The sequence below is a fragment of the Microcaecilia unicolor genome, chromosome 8 (assembly GCF_901765095.1).
Source record: "Microcaecilia unicolor chromosome 8, aMicUni1.1, whole genome shotgun sequence".
Taxonomy (NCBI): Eukaryota; Metazoa; Chordata; class Amphibia; order Gymnophiona; family Siphonopidae; genus Microcaecilia; species Microcaecilia unicolor.
Window position 1 is genome coordinate 233,652,470 of NC_044038.1, and position 18,501 is coordinate 233,670,970.

The 18,501-nt window shown below is 46.2% G+C and overlaps 1 protein-coding gene across 2 annotated transcripts in view; it reads right to left on the reverse strand.

Moving 5' to 3' along the window:
* Positions 1-18,501, reverse strand: part of RPN2 (ribophorin II) — a 96,143-nt gene that overhangs the window by 14,081 nt on the left and 63,561 nt on the right. For both annotated transcript variants that reach the window (XM_030212063.1, XM_030212062.1), the window contains exons 12-15: positions 15,792-15,986; positions 14,437-14,523; positions 9,941-10,036; positions 2,794-2,869 (exon numbers count right to left, since the gene is read on the reverse strand). In XM_030212063.1, coding sequence (XP_030067923.1) covers positions 2,794-2,869; positions 9,941-10,036; positions 14,437-14,523; positions 15,792-15,986 — 454 coding nt within the window. The remainder of the gene's footprint in view (positions 1-2,793; positions 2,870-9,940; positions 10,037-14,436; positions 14,524-15,791; positions 15,987-18,501) is intronic.

The following is an 18,501-nucleotide window of genomic DNA, read 5'->3' on the forward strand; positions in this document are numbered from 1 at the left end:
TCCAAGGGAACGGTACAGTTTAAGGGATGAAAAACTTTTGTGCATGAAAGAGGAGCGGGTCTTGGGTGTGATCTTGTGTGATGATCTTATAGCTACGTCTTGCAAGGTTCCGCGTTAGGAGTTACGGATCAAGAAAGGGATCTGGGTGTCGTCGTCGATGATACGCTGAAACCTTCTGCTCAGTGTGCTGCTGCTGCGGCTAGGAAAGCGAATAGAATGTTGGGTGTTATTAGGAAGGGTATGGAGTCCAGGTGTGCGGATGTTATAATGCCGTTGTATCGCTCCATGGTGCGACCGCACCTGGAGTATTGTGTTCAGTACTGGTCTCCGTATCTCAAAAAAGATATAGTAGAATTGGAAAAGGTACAGCGAAGGGCGACGAAAATGATAGTGGGGATGGGATGACTTTCCTACGAAGAGAGGCTGAGAAGGCTAGGGCTTTTCAGCTTGGAGAAGAGACGGCTGAGGGGAGATATGATAGAAGTGTATAAAATAATGAGTGGAATGGATCGGGTGGATGTGAAGCGACTGTTCACGCTATCCAAAAATACTAGGACTAGAGGGCATGAGTTGAAGCTACAGTGTGGTAAATTTAAAACGAATCGGAGAAAATTTTTCTTCACCCAACATGTAATTAGACTCTGGAATTCGTTGCCGGAGAACGTGGTACGGGCGGTTAGCTTGACGGAGTTTAAAAAGGGGTTAGATAGATTCCTAAAGAACAAGTCCATAGACCGCTATTAAATGGACTTGGAAAAATTCCGCATTTTTAGGTATAACTTGTCTGGAATGTTTTTACGTTTGAGGAGCGTGCCAGGTGCCCTTGACCTGGATTGGCCACTGTCGGTGACAGGATGCTGGGCTAGATGGACCTTTGGTCTTTCCCAGTATGGCACTACTTATGTACTTATGTAACAGGTAGAAAAGGTGACGGCGAAATCTAGAAGAATGCTTCGATGCACAGGGAGAGGAATGGCCAATAAGAAAAAGGAGGTAATGATGCCCCTGTATACGATGAGCCCTCTTTTAGGGATTTGTTTACTAAGTTGCACTCTAGGCACGCAAACGTTTTAGCGCACGCTAATGCGAGACACCCATACATTCTTATGGGTGTCTCTAGTGTTAGCATGCACTAATTTTTAGTGAACTCTAAAAATGTTAGCGTGTCAACAGTGCGGCTTAGTAAACAGGGCAATTAGTCTTGTACAGTATTTTTGACTTTACAGTGGTGACACACAGAACAAAACTAACTGGACTGTTATAAAATCATTTGGTTATTTCAAAGAAAAACAAGCAGCTCTGGAGCATAAGGGAAAGATATCTCTAACCCAGGCAGCATTTTACACTTGTGTGACCTGTCATGTGCTGTTTGCATCTTCTAGAAGCTCTGATAATATGAAATGCAGAAATAGTTCATTTTTTTGACATCCAAATTCCAAGCAAACACATGGTAATTGCCCTGTTTGATACATACCACGTATATCACTTTTGCTTGTACTATGCGGGGGTTTTTTTTTTTTTTTGATAGTTAGGTAGCACAGCAGTCTGGTGTAGCAATACAAAGGTATAGCAAGGCAGCCCACTGTAATGAAAACTATTCCAAAAAACTGGTTAACACGGTAAGATGTGCGACCTTCAATAGGTAGAAGGGAAATAACTAGGGCTGTACATTTAACATGTTAATAAAGCGAATAAACCATTAAATATTTAACTCGAATTAAAACTTTTTAACATGTTAATGCCATCGTCATCTCTCCCTCACCAGTCGGCACTTCTTCTTACCTCTCCCAGCACGGCACTCGAGCAGCCCCCCCCCCCCTCTCCGGCTCCTTCTCCCTTCTCATCGCTGCAGTGAAAACAGTGCCGATTCTCACCCGACCCGAAGTGTCTCTTTGTAACAGGAAGTTCCGCCTCAGAACTTCCTGTTACAGAGCGACTCTTGGCTTCGGGCTGGGTGAGAAGCAGTGTTGCCAGGTGGGCGGTTTTCCGCGACCCACCGCGGGAAATTTTTGCCCGCGGCGGGTTGCGGTTTTTTGGGCTGCTTTTTGGGCTTCAGGGCGGTTTTTTGTGTGGCTTTTTCGGCCGCGGGGGGCGGGGTTAGTGACGTTTTTGGGCGGGGTTAGTGACGTAGGAGGCGGGGGCCGATGACGTGGGAGGCGGGGCCGGTGACGGCGGAGGCGGGGGTGATGACGGCGGGGGTGGGGGTGTCAGGGGCGGGGTTTGAGTTTGGGCGGGTTTTGGGCGGTTTTTGTGCTGGATTGGGTGGGAAAAAATTTTTCCACCTGGCAACACTGGTGAGAAGCATTGTTTTCACTGTGAAAATGAGGAGCAGGGAGAAGGAGCTGGAGAGGAGGCTGGCCGCTGCAGTGTCATGCTGGGAGAGGTAAGAAGAGGTGCTCGCAGAAAAAAAAAACTGAGAAAAATGAGGACCACAGGGGGAGGGGATGCGGAAGAAAGTTGGAAACAGTGATGCGGGGAGGGTGTTAGAGGGACAGATGCTGGAAATAGGGGATGGAAGGATCAAAGAAGGGAGATGGGAGGGGAGGAAAGAGAAAGGGAAACAATGGTGATCATGGATGGAGGGAAGGGAGAGGAGGGGGGGGGGGGGGGGGAGAGATGGCACCCATTCGGATCATGTGATTAATTGATGTACAGCCCTAGAAATAATCCAGAAAGGATCAGAAACCCTATTTAAATCACTACAGTTAATGAGCTATTTTAGTCCATTTACCCCAATCTTTACATGGTGCTGCTTCGCTCAAAATAGGTGAAATGAAAGAGACCGTTACTTACCAGCATGTCCCAAGTGAAAAACGATGGTGCTTGGAGCGAAACTGAAACTGGAGATATTGGCGCCCACCTTTATCCACTAAAAAAGAGGTTACAAAAAACAGCAGAGCAGGATGAAAACCCTTATTTAACAATCACTCAGTTGAACTGGGAACTAAATTACTGTAATAAAAAAGGAGAAATTAGACCTTACCTGCTAATTTGCTTTCCTTTAGTCCCTCCGGATCGGGAAAAAACTGTGACTCTAGTGAGAGCTAATAAGAGCCCCTGGCAACAAGAGAAAGATCCAGTAACAAAGTACCAAAGCAGAAGGAAGTAAAACAATAAGTAAATGGTCTGTGCATACGAAAGCCTGAGCAGCCACCGGCACATTGCCAACTCAGGGTGTGTGCCATCAACAATAATGTGACCAATGACATGCCCCTGCATGTCACACACAAAAGGTTACATACTGAACCATAGAATTTGTGTTTTGTTTTAACAATGAAACCAGAAACCAGCAACACAGCTCCCAAGACAACAATATCACTTAACTCTTGAAGACACATAATACCTACAGGGAGGGATCTGGGCCGGTCCGGAGGGACTAAAGGAAAGAAAATTAGCAGGTAAGGTCTAATTTCTCCTTCCTTAGCATCCCTCTGTACCGGCCCAGAATGTGACTGATGGGAAATAAAGCAGTAAGATTATGGGAGGGACCCTAACAGCCCTGCCGTCAAAACATGTGCCCCAAAAACAACTTGCTGATAACTCAGGAGGTCCAATCGATAGTGCTTAGAAAAGGAATGCAAAGAAGACCAAGTTGCCGCCATACAAATGTCCTACGGAGGCACCAGACAACGCTCTGCCCAAGAAGTAACCTGACCTCTGGTAGAGTGAGCCTTAACTCCTTCCGGAACAGCTTTCCCAGAAAGAAGGTAAGCCAACGAGAAACAGTGGGCTTAAAAGCCATAAGCCCTTTGCGTGAACCTCCCATCGGACCGACAAATGTCCTCCGTAGACTTGACATAATGCTTCAGAACTCTTTTGACATCCAAAAGCGTCAAGAGAAGCTGCTCCTCAGACCCGAAGATAGAACAGGCAACACCACCAGTTGAGATGAATGAAAGTGAGTCAATACCTTGGGCAGAAAAGAAGGAACTGGTCTTAAAACCACTCGATCTGAGCTGAATTCCAAAAACGGAGACCTACACGAAAGAGCCTGCAACTCCGAAACTCTCCTAGCTGAGGCAATAACCACTAAAAACAATGCCTTCAGGGTTAAGTCCTTCAAAGTACAAGAAGATAAAGGCTCAAAGGGAGGCTTAGTAAGAACCAAGAGTACCAAATTAAGATCCCAGCGGGGGAAAAGAACAGCGAGATGGAGGACGCAGGAGGCTATCCCCTCTTTAAAAAACGGAACACATCCAGGTGGCTAACCAGCGATCTTTCTTGAGCACGACCTCAAAAACACGACAGAGCTGCAATGTGCACTTTAGGAGAAGCCAAAACAAGGCCTTTGTCGAAACCATGCTTCAGAAAATCCAAAGTTTGCAAGACGGACGCAGGAAAGGGAGCTATCCTGAGCTCCTCACACCAGGCCTCAAAACTCCTCCAGGTCCGAACATAATTCAAAGAGGTAGAACGCTGACGAGAGCGAAGCAATTACATTAGCGGAGTATCCCTTCTTGTCAGTCTCGCCCACTCGAGAGCCAGGCCGTAAGACAGCATCAACTCAGATCCGAATGAAAGACCGGGCCCTGAGCCAAAAGATCCTGCCTGACCGGGAGCTTGAACGGATCCTCTACTAGAAGCCGTTGAAGATCGGCCTACCATGGTCTGCGAGGCCAAACTGGCGTTACCAAGATCAGACGGCCCCTATGTATCTCGATTCTCTGAAGTAGGCGCCCTATCAATGGCCAGGGAGGGAAGGCATAAAGAAGACCGGTCGGCCAGGGAGCAAACAGGTTCATCTTGGGGAACCACCAACGGTTCACCACATCACTTAGAGCCCACTCCCTGGGATCTAGCATGTTTCAACTGAGAAAGTCTGCCTGAACATTATGAACTCCTGCCACATGAGCCGCTGACAGCGCCACCAGATGCACCTCCGTATATGTACACACACACACACACACACACACACACACACACATCCTATATAATAAAACGCACCTCCAACATTCTGAAGCTGACTGCATGGCTGAGGCATTCCTGCTCTCTGCATACAGCTGCATACAGCCTTTAGGACTTACTGAAGACTAATCTCTCTGAAAAAGTCCCTTCTTGAAATAACCACATTTACTCACAGTTAACTGCAGATCAGAGTCCCTGGTACTTAGATTAGCAGTAGGTCAGAGCTGGCACAATGGTGTACAATGCCCTCTTTCAGCATCATTCAAGTTAAGAACTACGTTCTCTAACGTGGGTAACACAGGAAAGGGAACTAAAACTGGCTTACAAAAATGGCCACTACCGCATGGACTACAACAGGAAACAAAACAGGGCACACTCTGACCCAGTTAGCAGGGGGGAAAAGCACCATGGGAGTAGAGCCCAGTACCCTACACCCACCACAATGCATTGCTAATGTGACTCTGCAGGGCACCTAACAGAAAAGGTGTCACACTCACCCGAGAGCCACATCGCAACCAGGGAAAGGCTGTCGGAGGATACAACACATTCTACTGTCATGGAGGTGGGTACGGCATTTGAGGCTGGCGTACAGGCTGGCAAAAAAGGTTTTTAGTTTTATTTTTTTAGTATGGAAGGGGGTTGATGACCACTGGGGGAGTATGGGGAGGTCACCCTCCATTCCCTCCAGTGGTCATCTGGTCAGTTGGGGCACCTTTTTGAGGCTTGGTCGTGAAAATAAAAGGACCAAGTAAAGCCGCCGAAATACTGCTTAACGCCGCTTTTTTTTTTTTCATTATCGGCGAAAGCCGGCCATCTGGTAGCCACGCCCATGCCCGCCTTCGCTAATCTACCGACACGTCCCCTTGAACTTTCGCAGGCGAAGCGAAGGGAAAGCGGCGATGCTGACTAAAATGCTGTTTTCAATTATACCGATTTCGCCGCTTTTAAGAAATCGCCGGCCATCTCCCGATTTGTGTTGGAAGATAGCCGGCGATCACTTTCGATTATAAGCTGGATAGTAACATAGTAGATGACGGCAGAAAAAGACCTGCACGGTCCATCCAGTCTGCCCAAGAAATGTGCCACTTTTCTGTGTATACCTTACCTTGATTTGTACCTGTCTTTTTCAGGCACAGACCACTGAAGGGCTCACCATCTTCCACCTGCTGCAGACAGATTACTGGATCTTTCTCTTGTTGCCAAGGGCTTTTATTGGCTCTCTCTAGAGTCACAGTTTTCCACCTGCTAGAAGGCATGCACAACCAACCCATCAGTCACATTCTGGCCTGGTCTGGAGGGACGCTAAGGAATGACTACAGCATTGCAAAAGCCCCCTTTCCTTTACAAAACCAGGGGCGTATCTGCGTGGGGCCACAGGGGCCTGGGCCCCCGCAGGTTTCGCCCTGGCCCCCCTCCCCGCCGTCAACCCTCCCCCGCTGCTTACTTTTGCTGGCGGGGGGCCCCAACCCTCGCCAGCCGAGGTCCGACCCGCAGTCTTCAAATTTCGTCTTCCTCCGTGGCCATGCTGCAAGGAAGTAATGCTGCAGTGCTGATTCGTTGAATCCAGTTCGGAGTCTGACGTCGCAGTACAACCAAGGGGAAAAGAATACCCCAGTATATCCTTGACTGATTTTCTGCCATAAACAGCGGCCAAGACACACTAAGGCATCCCAAGACGGTGTGTTACATTTTTGGTCACTATAAACAATCAGACTCCGAACTGGATTCAACGAATCAGCACTGCAGCGTTACTTCCTTGCAGCATGGCCACGGAGGAAGACGAAATTTGAAGACTGCGGGTCGGACCTCGGCTGGCGGGGGTTGGGGCCCCCCGCCAGCAAAAGTAAGCAGCGGGGGAGGGTTGACGGCGGGGAGGGGGGTGGAGAGAGGCGGCGGCGGGGGGGGGGGGGGGGGGAAGGGAGGCAAAAATGTGCCCCTCCTCTCTGGCTCTGGCCCACCCTCCCGCCGGATTCCAGATACGCCCCTGTACAAAACCATACGTGTTTTCTCTGGATTTCAGTGACAAATTAGTTTAGGTTCGCAACCAAGGGGAAAAGAATACCCCAGTATATCCTTGACTGATTTTCTGCCATAAACAGCGGCCAAGACACACTAAGGCATCCCAAGACGGTGTGTTACATTTTTGGTCACTATAACCAATCAGGTTTTCAGAACATACATGTAGAGATGTTTGGTAAAAGAAGCCGGGAGAGGCTAAGTCGCAATAGTTACACATTCCCGCCTGACTCATGGCCCCGCCCCCTCCTCTCCCAGCTTCCTGGTACCTGCAGTGGCAAAAAGCATAAAGGCAAAGGGAAATTCTATAGTTTGGACTGTTGATGGTTCTTCTCATCCTGTCACTCAGAAAAAGGAAGTCCGTGTCAGAGAAGTGAGACTGGAAGAGCCATCAGTGCTGTGGACCTGCTTTTTTTCCCCCTTTGCTGGACCCTAGCATCAGGTAACTATGATTCAGATTGCTCTTTCCAATGTGCATCACCTTGCATTTGTCCACATTAAATTTCATCTGCCGTTTGGATGCCTAGTCTTCCAATTTCTTAAGGTTTTCCTACAATATTTCACAGTCCACATGTGTTTTAACAACCTTGAATACTTTTGTATCATCTGCAAATTTAATCACCTCACTCAATGTTCCAATTTCCATATAGCACCGGTGGCAATACAGATCCCTACGGTACTCCACTGTTCACCCTCCTCCATAGGAATTTAATGGGCATCTTGGCATTTACTGCCAGCTGATTTCTACTGTGAGCTAAAAACGCTACTGCAGCTCAGTAAAAGAACCTTGTTTGGGAGTTTCATCTAAGCAAAATACAATCCAATTTTTGGATTACAGAGGTTTGATCGGGCTACCCTATTACTTATTCATGTTTTTAAATTTGACATGATTTTTGTTCTTTTCTTACACTATTTTCTTAAAAAGTTGTTCTTTAATGAGTTTCAAATTTTACAATCACATCATTAATGCAACTCTTGAAAAAAATAAAAACTAAAAATCGAAAGAATACACACTAAGAAATTAAACAATATTCTTTGTCCACAAAATTAGGTAACTGGACCAAGAGTTGTAAAAAATATAAAGAACAGATGCAGAGATCAGACAGGCATCTCAGCTAGCCTAAACAAGGATCCCTAAATAGCTATGAACAAGTCATGTCTGAATTTTTAGCTCTTCTTTAGAAACCACAATTTCTAGTAATCGCTCGGGAATTATTTTGAACCTGAGCCCTGGGGGTACAGGGCCAAGAATTCTTGGTGACGTTTCTGGGTATGCCTAGAAATATCCAGAACAATTCTAATCTTTGATTTCTTATACTGCAATTGCTCAGCTTATCACAAAAAAATGTGAGAAAGAACACACTTAGAGGGGCATAATCGAACGCGAACGCCCATGTGTAAAAACGTCCATCTCCGGAGACGGCTGCGCGAAGAGGCGGAGCGAACCGTAAAATCGAAATGAGATGGCCGTCCATCTTCGGTTTTAATTATACGGTTCGGCCCGCTGAAATCCCATCATTTGTGTTGACTCTAGAGATAGACGACACAAATGGTGAGATCGCTCGACCTAGAGATGGCCGTCCGCGGTTTTCAGCGATAATCGAAACCGCTGCCGGCCATCTCAAAAACGGCCCTAATCCATGCCGTTTGGTCGTGGGAGGGGCCAGCATTCGTAGTGCACTGGTCCCCCTGAGATGCCTCTATGCCAGCCTCAAATATCAAACCTAGCTCCATGACAGCAGTATGCAGGTCCCCGGAGCAATTTTAGTTTAGTTGGTGCTGCGCGGGACCCATGCAGAGAGCAAAAATCGGAAGAAAAAAAAAAACATGCAAGTGCAGTCAGGGACGTCCAAATTAAAACAATAGTAATAGCGGGATTTGAACCAGCCACCTTCTGATTACAAGACCTGTGCTCTAACCACTGCACCACTTATTCAGTTGCTTAGAGGTTCCTTCCCTTTCCATTAAGTCCCTCCAAGTTTCTGTCAGCCAATCACAGCTCGTTTAGCTGACATCGATGCTCTCTGCATGGGTCCCGCGCAGCACCAACTAAACTAAAATTGCTCGGGGGACCTGCATACTGCTGTCATGGAGCTATGTATGGTATTTGAGGCTGACATAGAGGCTGGAAAAAATATTTAAACAGTTTGTTTTTTAGGGTAGGAGGGGGTTAGTGACCACTGGGGGAGACAGGGGAGATCATCCCCGATTCCCTCCGGTGGTCATCTGGTCAGTTTGGGCACTTTTTGGAAGCTTGGTCGTGAAAAAAACAGGACCAACTTTGTGTGGACTAAATGCTCGTCGGGGACATCTTGCTTCTTTCCATTATCAGGCGCGGAGGTCCATCTGTTAACCACGCCCCGGAACGCCCCTGTCCCGCCTTCGCTACCGTTCGGCCACGCCCCCGAGAATTTCACCCGTCCCCGTGATGGAAAGCAGTTGGGGCCGTCCAAATTCAGCTTTTGATTATACCTGTTTTTGAGACGGATGTCCATCTCCCGATTTGTGTCGGAAGATGGGCGTCCGTCTCTTTCGAAAATAAGCTGGTTAGTGTAATATAGGTAGCAGTCAACAGAAGACCATTCTTCTAGATAAAAACTGTTGATTTGCATTTGATATTGTAATTGAAATTATGGCTTCTAAAATAATCCTCAATCCCCCTTCCCTGTAGCCCATCTTTGAAAAAAAACCAAAACAAAAACAATGTCCTATTATCTCCCTTCTTCCCTGCTAGGTTTCTGAAACCCCAGCTAAGGTTCGCCCCTTCCTCTGTAAAATCATTCTTGCTTCCAGACAGATCCCTACTCCACCTGAATCCTGCACTCTCGCCCCAACTGGTGCTGGCAGAAGGAATCGGCGTTCCCTCCAGCATTAATTTATTTACTGCATGCTCAAGAAGAGACCAATCCCCGTTTAGAATTTTCAAATTAACTAAAGGACGCATTGTTTAACTGGGGTGAATTCAGGGTACCTTCACAGTGATGGCAAAACAGAGTAATCAAGTCTCCAGAGTACGTACCAGGATGAGAAGCAGCAGCAGGGGAGACAGCACTAAGGCAGTGAAGGTATTGGATACCACAGTGGGAGGCCTTTTCTCAGGTTCCCGGAACAGATGCTATGAAAAAGAGGGAACACTGCTTTTATTTCCTTAATAGCAAGCACTTTAAAGAGATTTAGCCTGCCTTCCTAAATACAGCCCAAGACAGCTTACAGCATTTAGGTACAAGCAGCCCTTGTCACAGAAAAGAAAATAATCAGTGTTATCTGAGGCTACAGGAGATCAAATGACTTACCCAAGGTAAATGGAGTGTCGGTGGCAAACAGGGGCTCTCAATCCACTGTTTGAACCATCACTGCCACATCTTCCTTACTATTTTATTTATTTGGATTTATTTACTGCCTTTTTGAAGGAATTCACTCAAGGCAGTGTACAGTAAGAATAGCTCAAACACGAGCAATAGGCAATTATAGCAGTAAACATATTCAAATAACAATACAAAGTGTGGCATGGTACACTACTTACAATATCAACACAATACGTAATAGAACATTTTTTTTGGTTACATTTGTACCCCGCGCTTTCCCACTCATGGCAGGCTCAATGCGGATTACATGGGGCAATGGAGGGTTAAGTGACTTGCCCAGAGTCACAAGGAGCTGCCTGTGCCTGAAGTGGGAATCGAACTCAGTTCCTCAGTTCCCCAGGACCAAAGTCCACCACCCTAACCACTAGGCCACTCCTCCACTGTTGCTACTATTTGAGATTCTACATGGAATGTTGCTATTCCACTAGCAACATTCCATGTAGAAGTCGGCCCTTGCAGATCACCAGTGTGGCTGCGCAGGCTTCTGCTTCTGTGAGTCTGACGTCCTGCACGTACGTGCAGGACGTCAGACTCACAGAAACAGAAGCCTGCGCAGCCTTCTACATGGAATGTTGCTAGTGGAATAGCAACATTCCATGTAGAATCTCCAATAGTAGCAACATTCCATGTAGAATCTCCAATACTAGGAACATTCCATGTAGAATCTCCAATAGTATCTATTTTATTTTTGTTACATTTGTACCCTGCGCTTTCCCACTCATGGCAGGCTCAATGTGGCTTACATGGGGCAATGGAGGGTTAAGTGACTTGCCCAGAGTCACAAGGAGCTGCCTGTGCCTGAAGTGGGAATCGAACTCAGTTCCTCAGTTCCCCAGGACCAAAGTCCACCACCCTAACCACTAGGCCACTCCTCCACTGTTGCTACTATTTGAGATTCTACATGGAATGTTGCTATTCCACTAGCAACATTCCATGTAGAAGTCGGCCCTTGGAGATCACCAATGTGGCCGCGCAGGCTTCTGCTTCTGTGAGTCTGACGTCCTGCACGTACGTGCAGGATGTCAGACTCACAGAAACAGAAGCCTGCGCAGCCTTCTACATGGAATGTTGCTAGTGGAATAGCAACATTCCATGTAGAATCTCCAATAGTAGCAACATTCCATGTAGAATCTCCAATACTAGGAACATTCCATGTAGAATCTCCAATGGTAGCAACATTCCATGTAGAATCTCCAATAGTAGCAACATTCCATGTAGAATCTCCAATAGTATCTATTTTATTTTTGTTACATTTGTACCCTGCGCTTTCCCACTCATGGCAGGCTCAATGCGGCTTACATGGGGCAATGGAGGGTTAAGTGACTTGCCCAGAGTCACAAGGACCTGCCTGTGCCTGAAGTGGGAATTGAACTCAGTTCCTCAGGACCAAAGTCCACCACCCTAACCACTAGGCCACTCCTCCACTGTTGCTACTATTTGAGATTCTACATGAAATGTTGCTATTCCACTAGCAACATTCCATGTAGAAGTCGGCCCTTGGAGATCACCAATGTGGCCGCGCAGGCTTCTGCTTCTGTGAGTCTGACGTCCTGCACGTACGTGCAGGACGTCAGACTGTACGTGCAGGACGTCAGACTCACAGAAACAGAAGCCTGCGCAGCCTTCTACATGGAATGTTGCTAGTGGAATAGCAACATTCCATGTAGCATCTCCAATAGTAGCAACATTCCATGTAGAATTTCCAATAGTAGCAACATTCCATGTAGAATCTCCAATAGTAGCAACATTCCATGTAGAATCTCCAATAGTATCTATTTTATTTTTGTTACATTTGTACCCTGCGCTTTCCCACTCATGGCAGGCTCAATGCGGCAGGCAATGGAGGGTTAAGTGACTTGCCCAGAGTCACAAGGAGCTGCCTGTGCCTGAAGTGGGAATCCAACTCAGTTCCTCAGTTCCCCAGGACCAGAGTCCACCACCCTAACCACTAGGCCACTCCTCCACTGTTGCTACTATTTGAGATTCTACATGGAATGTTGCTATTCCACTAGCAACATTCCATGTAGAAGTCGGCCCTTGGAGATCACCAATGTGGCCGCGCAGGCTTCTGCTTCTGTGAGTCTGACGTCCTGCACGTACGTGCAGGACGTCAGACTCACAGAAACAGAAGTCTGCGCAGCCTTCTACATGGAATGTTGCTAGTGGAATAGCAACATTCCATGTAGCATCTCCAATAGTAGCAACATTCCATGTAGAATTTCCAATAGTAGCAACAGTCCATGTAGAATCTCCAATAGTAGCAACATTCCATGTAGAATCTCCAATACTAGGAACATTCCATGTAGAATCTCCAATAGTAGCAACATTCCATGTAGAATCTCCAATAGTAGCAACATTCCATGTAGAATCTCCAATAGTAGCAACATTCCATGTAGAATCTCCAATATTCCATGTAGAATCTCCAATAGTAGCAACATTCCATGTAGAATCTCCAATAGTATCTATTTTATTTTTGTTACATTTGTACCCCATGCTTTCTCACTCATGGCAGGCTCAATGCGGCAGGCAATGGAGGGTTAAGTGACTTGCCCAGAGTCACAAGGAGCTGCCTGTGCCTGAAGTGGGAATCAAACTCAGTTCCTCAGTTCCCCAGGACCAGAGTCCACCACCCTAACCACTAGGCCACTCCTCCACTCCAATTTTAATTGATAGTGAAGGGTAAAGAAAAAGATGGAACATATAGATAGGTAAGAGAGTAAGAAGAGTTAGAAAGTTGCACATCAGGTCAGAGAGATGGTTAAATATTATCTCAGCTAGGGTTGGATGCAGGCTTGTTAACTCTATAGCTTTCATTCTGTCCCTCTTCTCCTATGGTAGCAGATACCATTCTCAACAGTTTCCAAAATGTCCCTTGCACAGATGGCAGCTTCTTAAGCAGGGGAGAGATTCAAAGCTCCTAAGCTGCTAGCGTCAATGTTACAGTCTTCTATGGAGCCTCAATGTGGGTCACTTTATGCGCTTTGCGCATAGAAAAATTATTTAGGACTAATTAAGCGTTACTGGCAACTTACCCTTCCCTGGAGCAGGCTTCAGTCCATGATTCATTTAAGAGGTACCCTGACCATACCAAAATTTACCATAAAAACCCTATCAATATGTAACAGGCAGGTAAGTTAGAATTTGTCTTTTATACATAGCAAAAAAGTTCTTGCTGCGAGCAAAGTGTCATAGTTCACTGCCATTTGACTAAACTGGGAGAAAACGTGGTCTAGTAGTAAACAAAAAAGCACTGATCTACTACTACTACTACTTGACATTTCTAAAGCGCTACTAGGGTTACGCAGCGCTGTACAATTTAACATAGAAGGACAGTCCCTGCTCAAAGGAGCTTACAATCTAAAGGACAAATGTACAGTCAGTCAAATAGGGGCAGTCTAGATTTCCTGAAAGGTATAAAGGTTAGGTGCCGAAAGAGGTGGGCTCTGAGCAAGGATTTGAAGATGGGTAGGGAGGGGGCTTGGCGTAAGGGCTCAGGAAGTTGATTCCAAGCATAGGGTGAGGCGAGGCAGAATGAGCGGAGCCTGGAGTTGGTGGTGGTGGAGGAGGGATTTGTCCTGTGAGCGGAGGTTACGGGCGGGAACGTAAGGGGAGATGAGGGTAGAAAGATAGTGAGGGGCAGCAGACTAAGTGCATTTGTAGGTAAGAAGGAGAAGCTTGAATTGAATGCGGTATCTGATTGGAAGCCAGTGAAGTGACCTAAGGAGAGGGGTGATATGAGTATATCGGTTCAGGCAGAATATAAGACGTGCAGCAGAGTTCTGAACAGATTGAAGGGTCAGAAGAGCACCTGATATGCAATGTAAAGACCATGTACCACTCCACTGATGGTCATGTGACACTTTGGACAGGTCATTCTATCTCCATGTGCCTCAGCTTAAAGACTATCCAGTTCTCTCCCTTCTGCTTTGGAAGCTTTTCCTGCAATCCAGAAGCCCAAAAGTTTGCTCCAGGCTATTCACTCCAGAAATATTAACTGTAAATTTCACAGAGTCTCTTGTCTCAATGAAAGCCACCATATAATTTCTAAATTACCTGAAGAAAATACCACAGATACACTAACCCAGTGGAACAATGAACAGCATTTAACAATGACATCCTGAAAGAAAAGATAAAAAAGATTTTGGTCTACCTGAATCTCTGGCTTCGGAACAAAAAGGTTCTTGGACTGGATTGGAGAAGGCACATCTTCCTCTGGGAACTTGATGACTACATCAGCCTGCAAAACGTTTAAAAGCTTACAACTTTTGAGAAGGAGAGCTGTTTTTGCAACTGTGCTGTGTTAAGTCCATCCTGCCCATCTCTAGTATGAAAGTGGTAGCCATGACAACATACGATCAGAAACAGACATAATTAATGGCTGATTGTGTTTCCTGGAGGCTTCCTGGAAACCAAGTTCGCCCCCCCCCCCCCCCCCCCCCCAATCTGGCTACAATACCCTACTAGCTAGATGTGCTGAATCAGGGGCGTAGCTATGGGGGGGCCACGGGGGCCTGGACCCCCAGAAATTTCATCTGGGTCCCTGGTTTGGCTGGTGGGGATCCCCAACCCCCGCCAGCCGGTCTTCTTCAGCGCTGGTCTCCAGCGCAGCTGCGTTCGCTGCCCTGCTTTTCTTTCTTCTTGCTCCTCCTGTGAACGTTGATGCTCCTGGAGCGTCAGCGTGCACAGAAGGAGCAAGAAGAAAGAAGAGCAGGGCAGCGAACGCGGCTGAGTCGGAGACCGGCATTGAAGAAGGCTTCAGCTGGCGGGGGTTGGGGACCCCCACCAGCAAAGGTATTTGTTTGTGAGGCAAGGCGGGCGGGGACAGGAGAGGCAGGCAGGCGGGGTGAGGAGGCGAAGCAGAACTCAAAATGTGCCCCCAACCTCGGGCTCTGGCCCCCTCCCACCTTAAGGTCTGGCTACGCCCCTGGTGCTGATACATCAAAATACCTAGGGGCCCTTTTACTAAGGTGTGTAGGTGCCTACGCGCGTACAGCATGTGTCAAATTAGAATTAGCACCCGGCTACAACGTACCCCAAGTGGTAATTCTAATTTCTACGTGCGTTCAAAATGCACAGCAGAAAATTTCTATTTTGTACCGCGTGGGGCTAATCGGCTGTGTATGTGCACTGACGATTACTGCCCGGTTAACGCGTGAGACCTTACCACTAAGTCAATGGGTGGCAGTAAGGCACGAGAAAAAAATGGACCTGCGTGCGTCCAATACATGCGCCTACACCAGCGCAGGCCATTTTTTTGGCACGCCTTAGTAAAGGGACCCCCTAATGCACCATGAGAATTTAGTTCTATTTTTTTTTTTTGGGGGGGGGGGGGGTAATTAAGTGTCCAATGTTCCCATCGATCTGTTCCCATATGGCTTATTACAGGAACATTAGACACTAAAGGGTTAAAAATCACATTTTCAGACATGGAACCAAGCAGTCAGGAAGGAGTAACCTATATCCATACCCATCTGAAGTCACAAAATCCTGAATACAGAAACATACCACATTCCACAGGATAGGGTTCTCCAACGTGGCATCTCCAATTATCAAGAACAAAGCGTACGTGCCTGAGGCTGAATCAAACTCTGTCTTCCTCTCTGAAGGGTCCAGCTCAAACCTGTACACGTTCTTACTGGCTGGTTCAGCCACAAAAACAACTTCTTGTGTAGTCTTCTGATTGTGCAGGCGGACAAATGTCTGCATGAGAAAGGGAAAAGGGGGGCATGAGACAGCAGCCCTAGCAAAACTGATTTACAAACCCAAGCCAGTATATACACTGGCATTTTATATTTGTGTGTCAGTGCAAGCGTTCTTTTAGTTAACATAAGTACATAAGTATTGCCACACTGGGACAGACCAAAGGTCCATCAAGCCCAGCATCCTGTTTCCAAAAGTGGCCAATCCAGGTCACAAATACCTGGCAAGATCCCCAAACGTTATGCTGCTTATCCCAGAAATAAGCAGTGGATTTTCCCCAAGTCATTTTAATAATGGTTTATGGACTTTTCCTTTAGGAAGCCGTCCAAACCTTTTTTAAACCCCGCTAAGCTAACTGCCTTTACCACATTCTCTGGCAACGAATTCCAGAATTTAATTACACACTGAGTGAAGAAAGATTTTCTCCGATTCATTTTAAATTTACTACTTTGTAGCTTCATCACATGTCCCCTAGTCCTAGTATTTCTGGAAAGAGTAAACATTCACATCTACCCGTTCTACTCCACTCATTATTTTATAGAGATAAGCACTGAATTCAAGAAAGCACTGGACAAGCACAGATGATCCCCAAGGGCAGTGATTCCCAAACATGTCCTGGGGGAACCCCAACCAGTCAGGTTTTAATAATGAATATTCATGAGATAGATTGGTATACCAAGGGGGCAGTGTATGCAAATCATCCTCATGATTATTCATTGTGGATATCCTGAAAACCTGACTGGCTGGGGTTCTCCCAGGACATGTTTGGGAACCTCCTGCCTAAGGGAGAGGAAGGGACCGTAGAGATTAGTAGTTGGTATGGATAAACCATATGGTCCTTGTTATCTTCTATGCTTCCATGTAAGTGTGGATACAAGGCCAACCATGCCGTCATATATTGCTAGAGCATCAGGTGAGTATCATTAAGCCTGTTTTAAAGAAGAAGGGATTTAGCAACTTTAATTTATGTACTTGTTATTAAGAAGATTATTACAGTCTATCCTTGTTCAGGCTAGTCAAGGTTTCTCTAGGGAAATCACAGAGTATACAATATGTGATTACGACTCTCTTATTAAATATATTGTTATGTATACTGAAAATAACTTCACATTGCAAACATTATGCTGACTCCGGGTGAAATTCAATAGCAAGTTTAAACTGTTGCTATTTGCTTTTAATCTGCTCCTGGGACATTACCACTCGATTTGAGTACACATCGCTTATTGCTATGACTAGGGTAAATGACTTTGCTCAGCAGATGAAAATCTGTAGTGATGGCTGGGACCGTCTGTAGTTAGGTTGAAAGACGGCAAGCAAAAAGGCTCTCTCGTAAAATACCTTCACACAATGGACCTTTCTAGCCGAAATTGGGAAGCTTAGCCGAAATTGGGTGGCGGAGCAGGTGGGGGAAGAGAGGTTGGTGGTTGGGAGGCGAGGATAGTGGAGGGCAGACTTATACGGTCTGTGCCAGAGCCAGTGATGGGAGGCGGGAAATACTGCTGGGCAGACTTGTATGGTCTGTGCCCTGAAAAAGACAGGTACAAATCAAGGTAAGGTATACACATATGAGTTTATCTTGTTGGACCAGACTGGATGGACCATGCAGGTCTTTTTCTGCCGTCACCTACTATGTTACTATGTTTCTTAGTACTGTGTACCAACAAATTTGTTTTCTTGTGATGCAAAATGTTTGATTTTATTAACACAGGTATCTATGGATTTGTATTTGGCTGGTCTGATGCTAATGTTCATCTTTTTAATAAGTCACATAATTTCTGCTGAATGTACTGTTTTACACAGAGGGGCATTTTCGATATGACATCTAAGTCCAACTTTGGTTGTTTTGCACAAAATGTACAAAATCTGAATAGGAAAGAAGGTAATTTAAAAAAAAAAAAAAAAAAAGGAAAATGTTTAACCTTTTTTAACCCTAACACACTGTTTTTGACCATTTTCAAAAAAAAAAAAAAAAGGTGAAAAACAGAGAAAAATCAAGCCATTGGGATGAAGGCGGGGCCAGCATTTTTAGTAGACTGATCTCCCAGACATCCCAGGAGAGCAATCGGGCACCCTAGGGAGCACTGCAGTGAACTTCAAATAAATGCTCCCAGGTACAAATCTCGCCATTGCTCCCTTATCTTGTCTGCTGAGTCCCCCCAAAACCCACTACCCCCCCATCTGTACACTACTACCATAGCCCTTATGGGTGAAGGGGGCACCTATATGTGGGTCCAGTGCTTTCTAGTGAGTTTTGGAGGGCTCACAGTTTCCATCACAAGTGTAACAGGTAGGGGAAAGGTATGGGCCTGTGTCCACCTGTCTACAGTGCACTGCACCCACTACTACTACTACTTGACATTTCTAAAGCGCTACTAGGGTTACGCAACGCTGTACAATTTAACATAGAAGGACAGTCCCTGCTCAAAGAGCTTACAATCTAAAGGACAAATGTACAGTCAGTCAAATAGGGGCAGTCTAGATTTCCTGAAAGGTATAAAGGTTAGGTGCCGAAAGC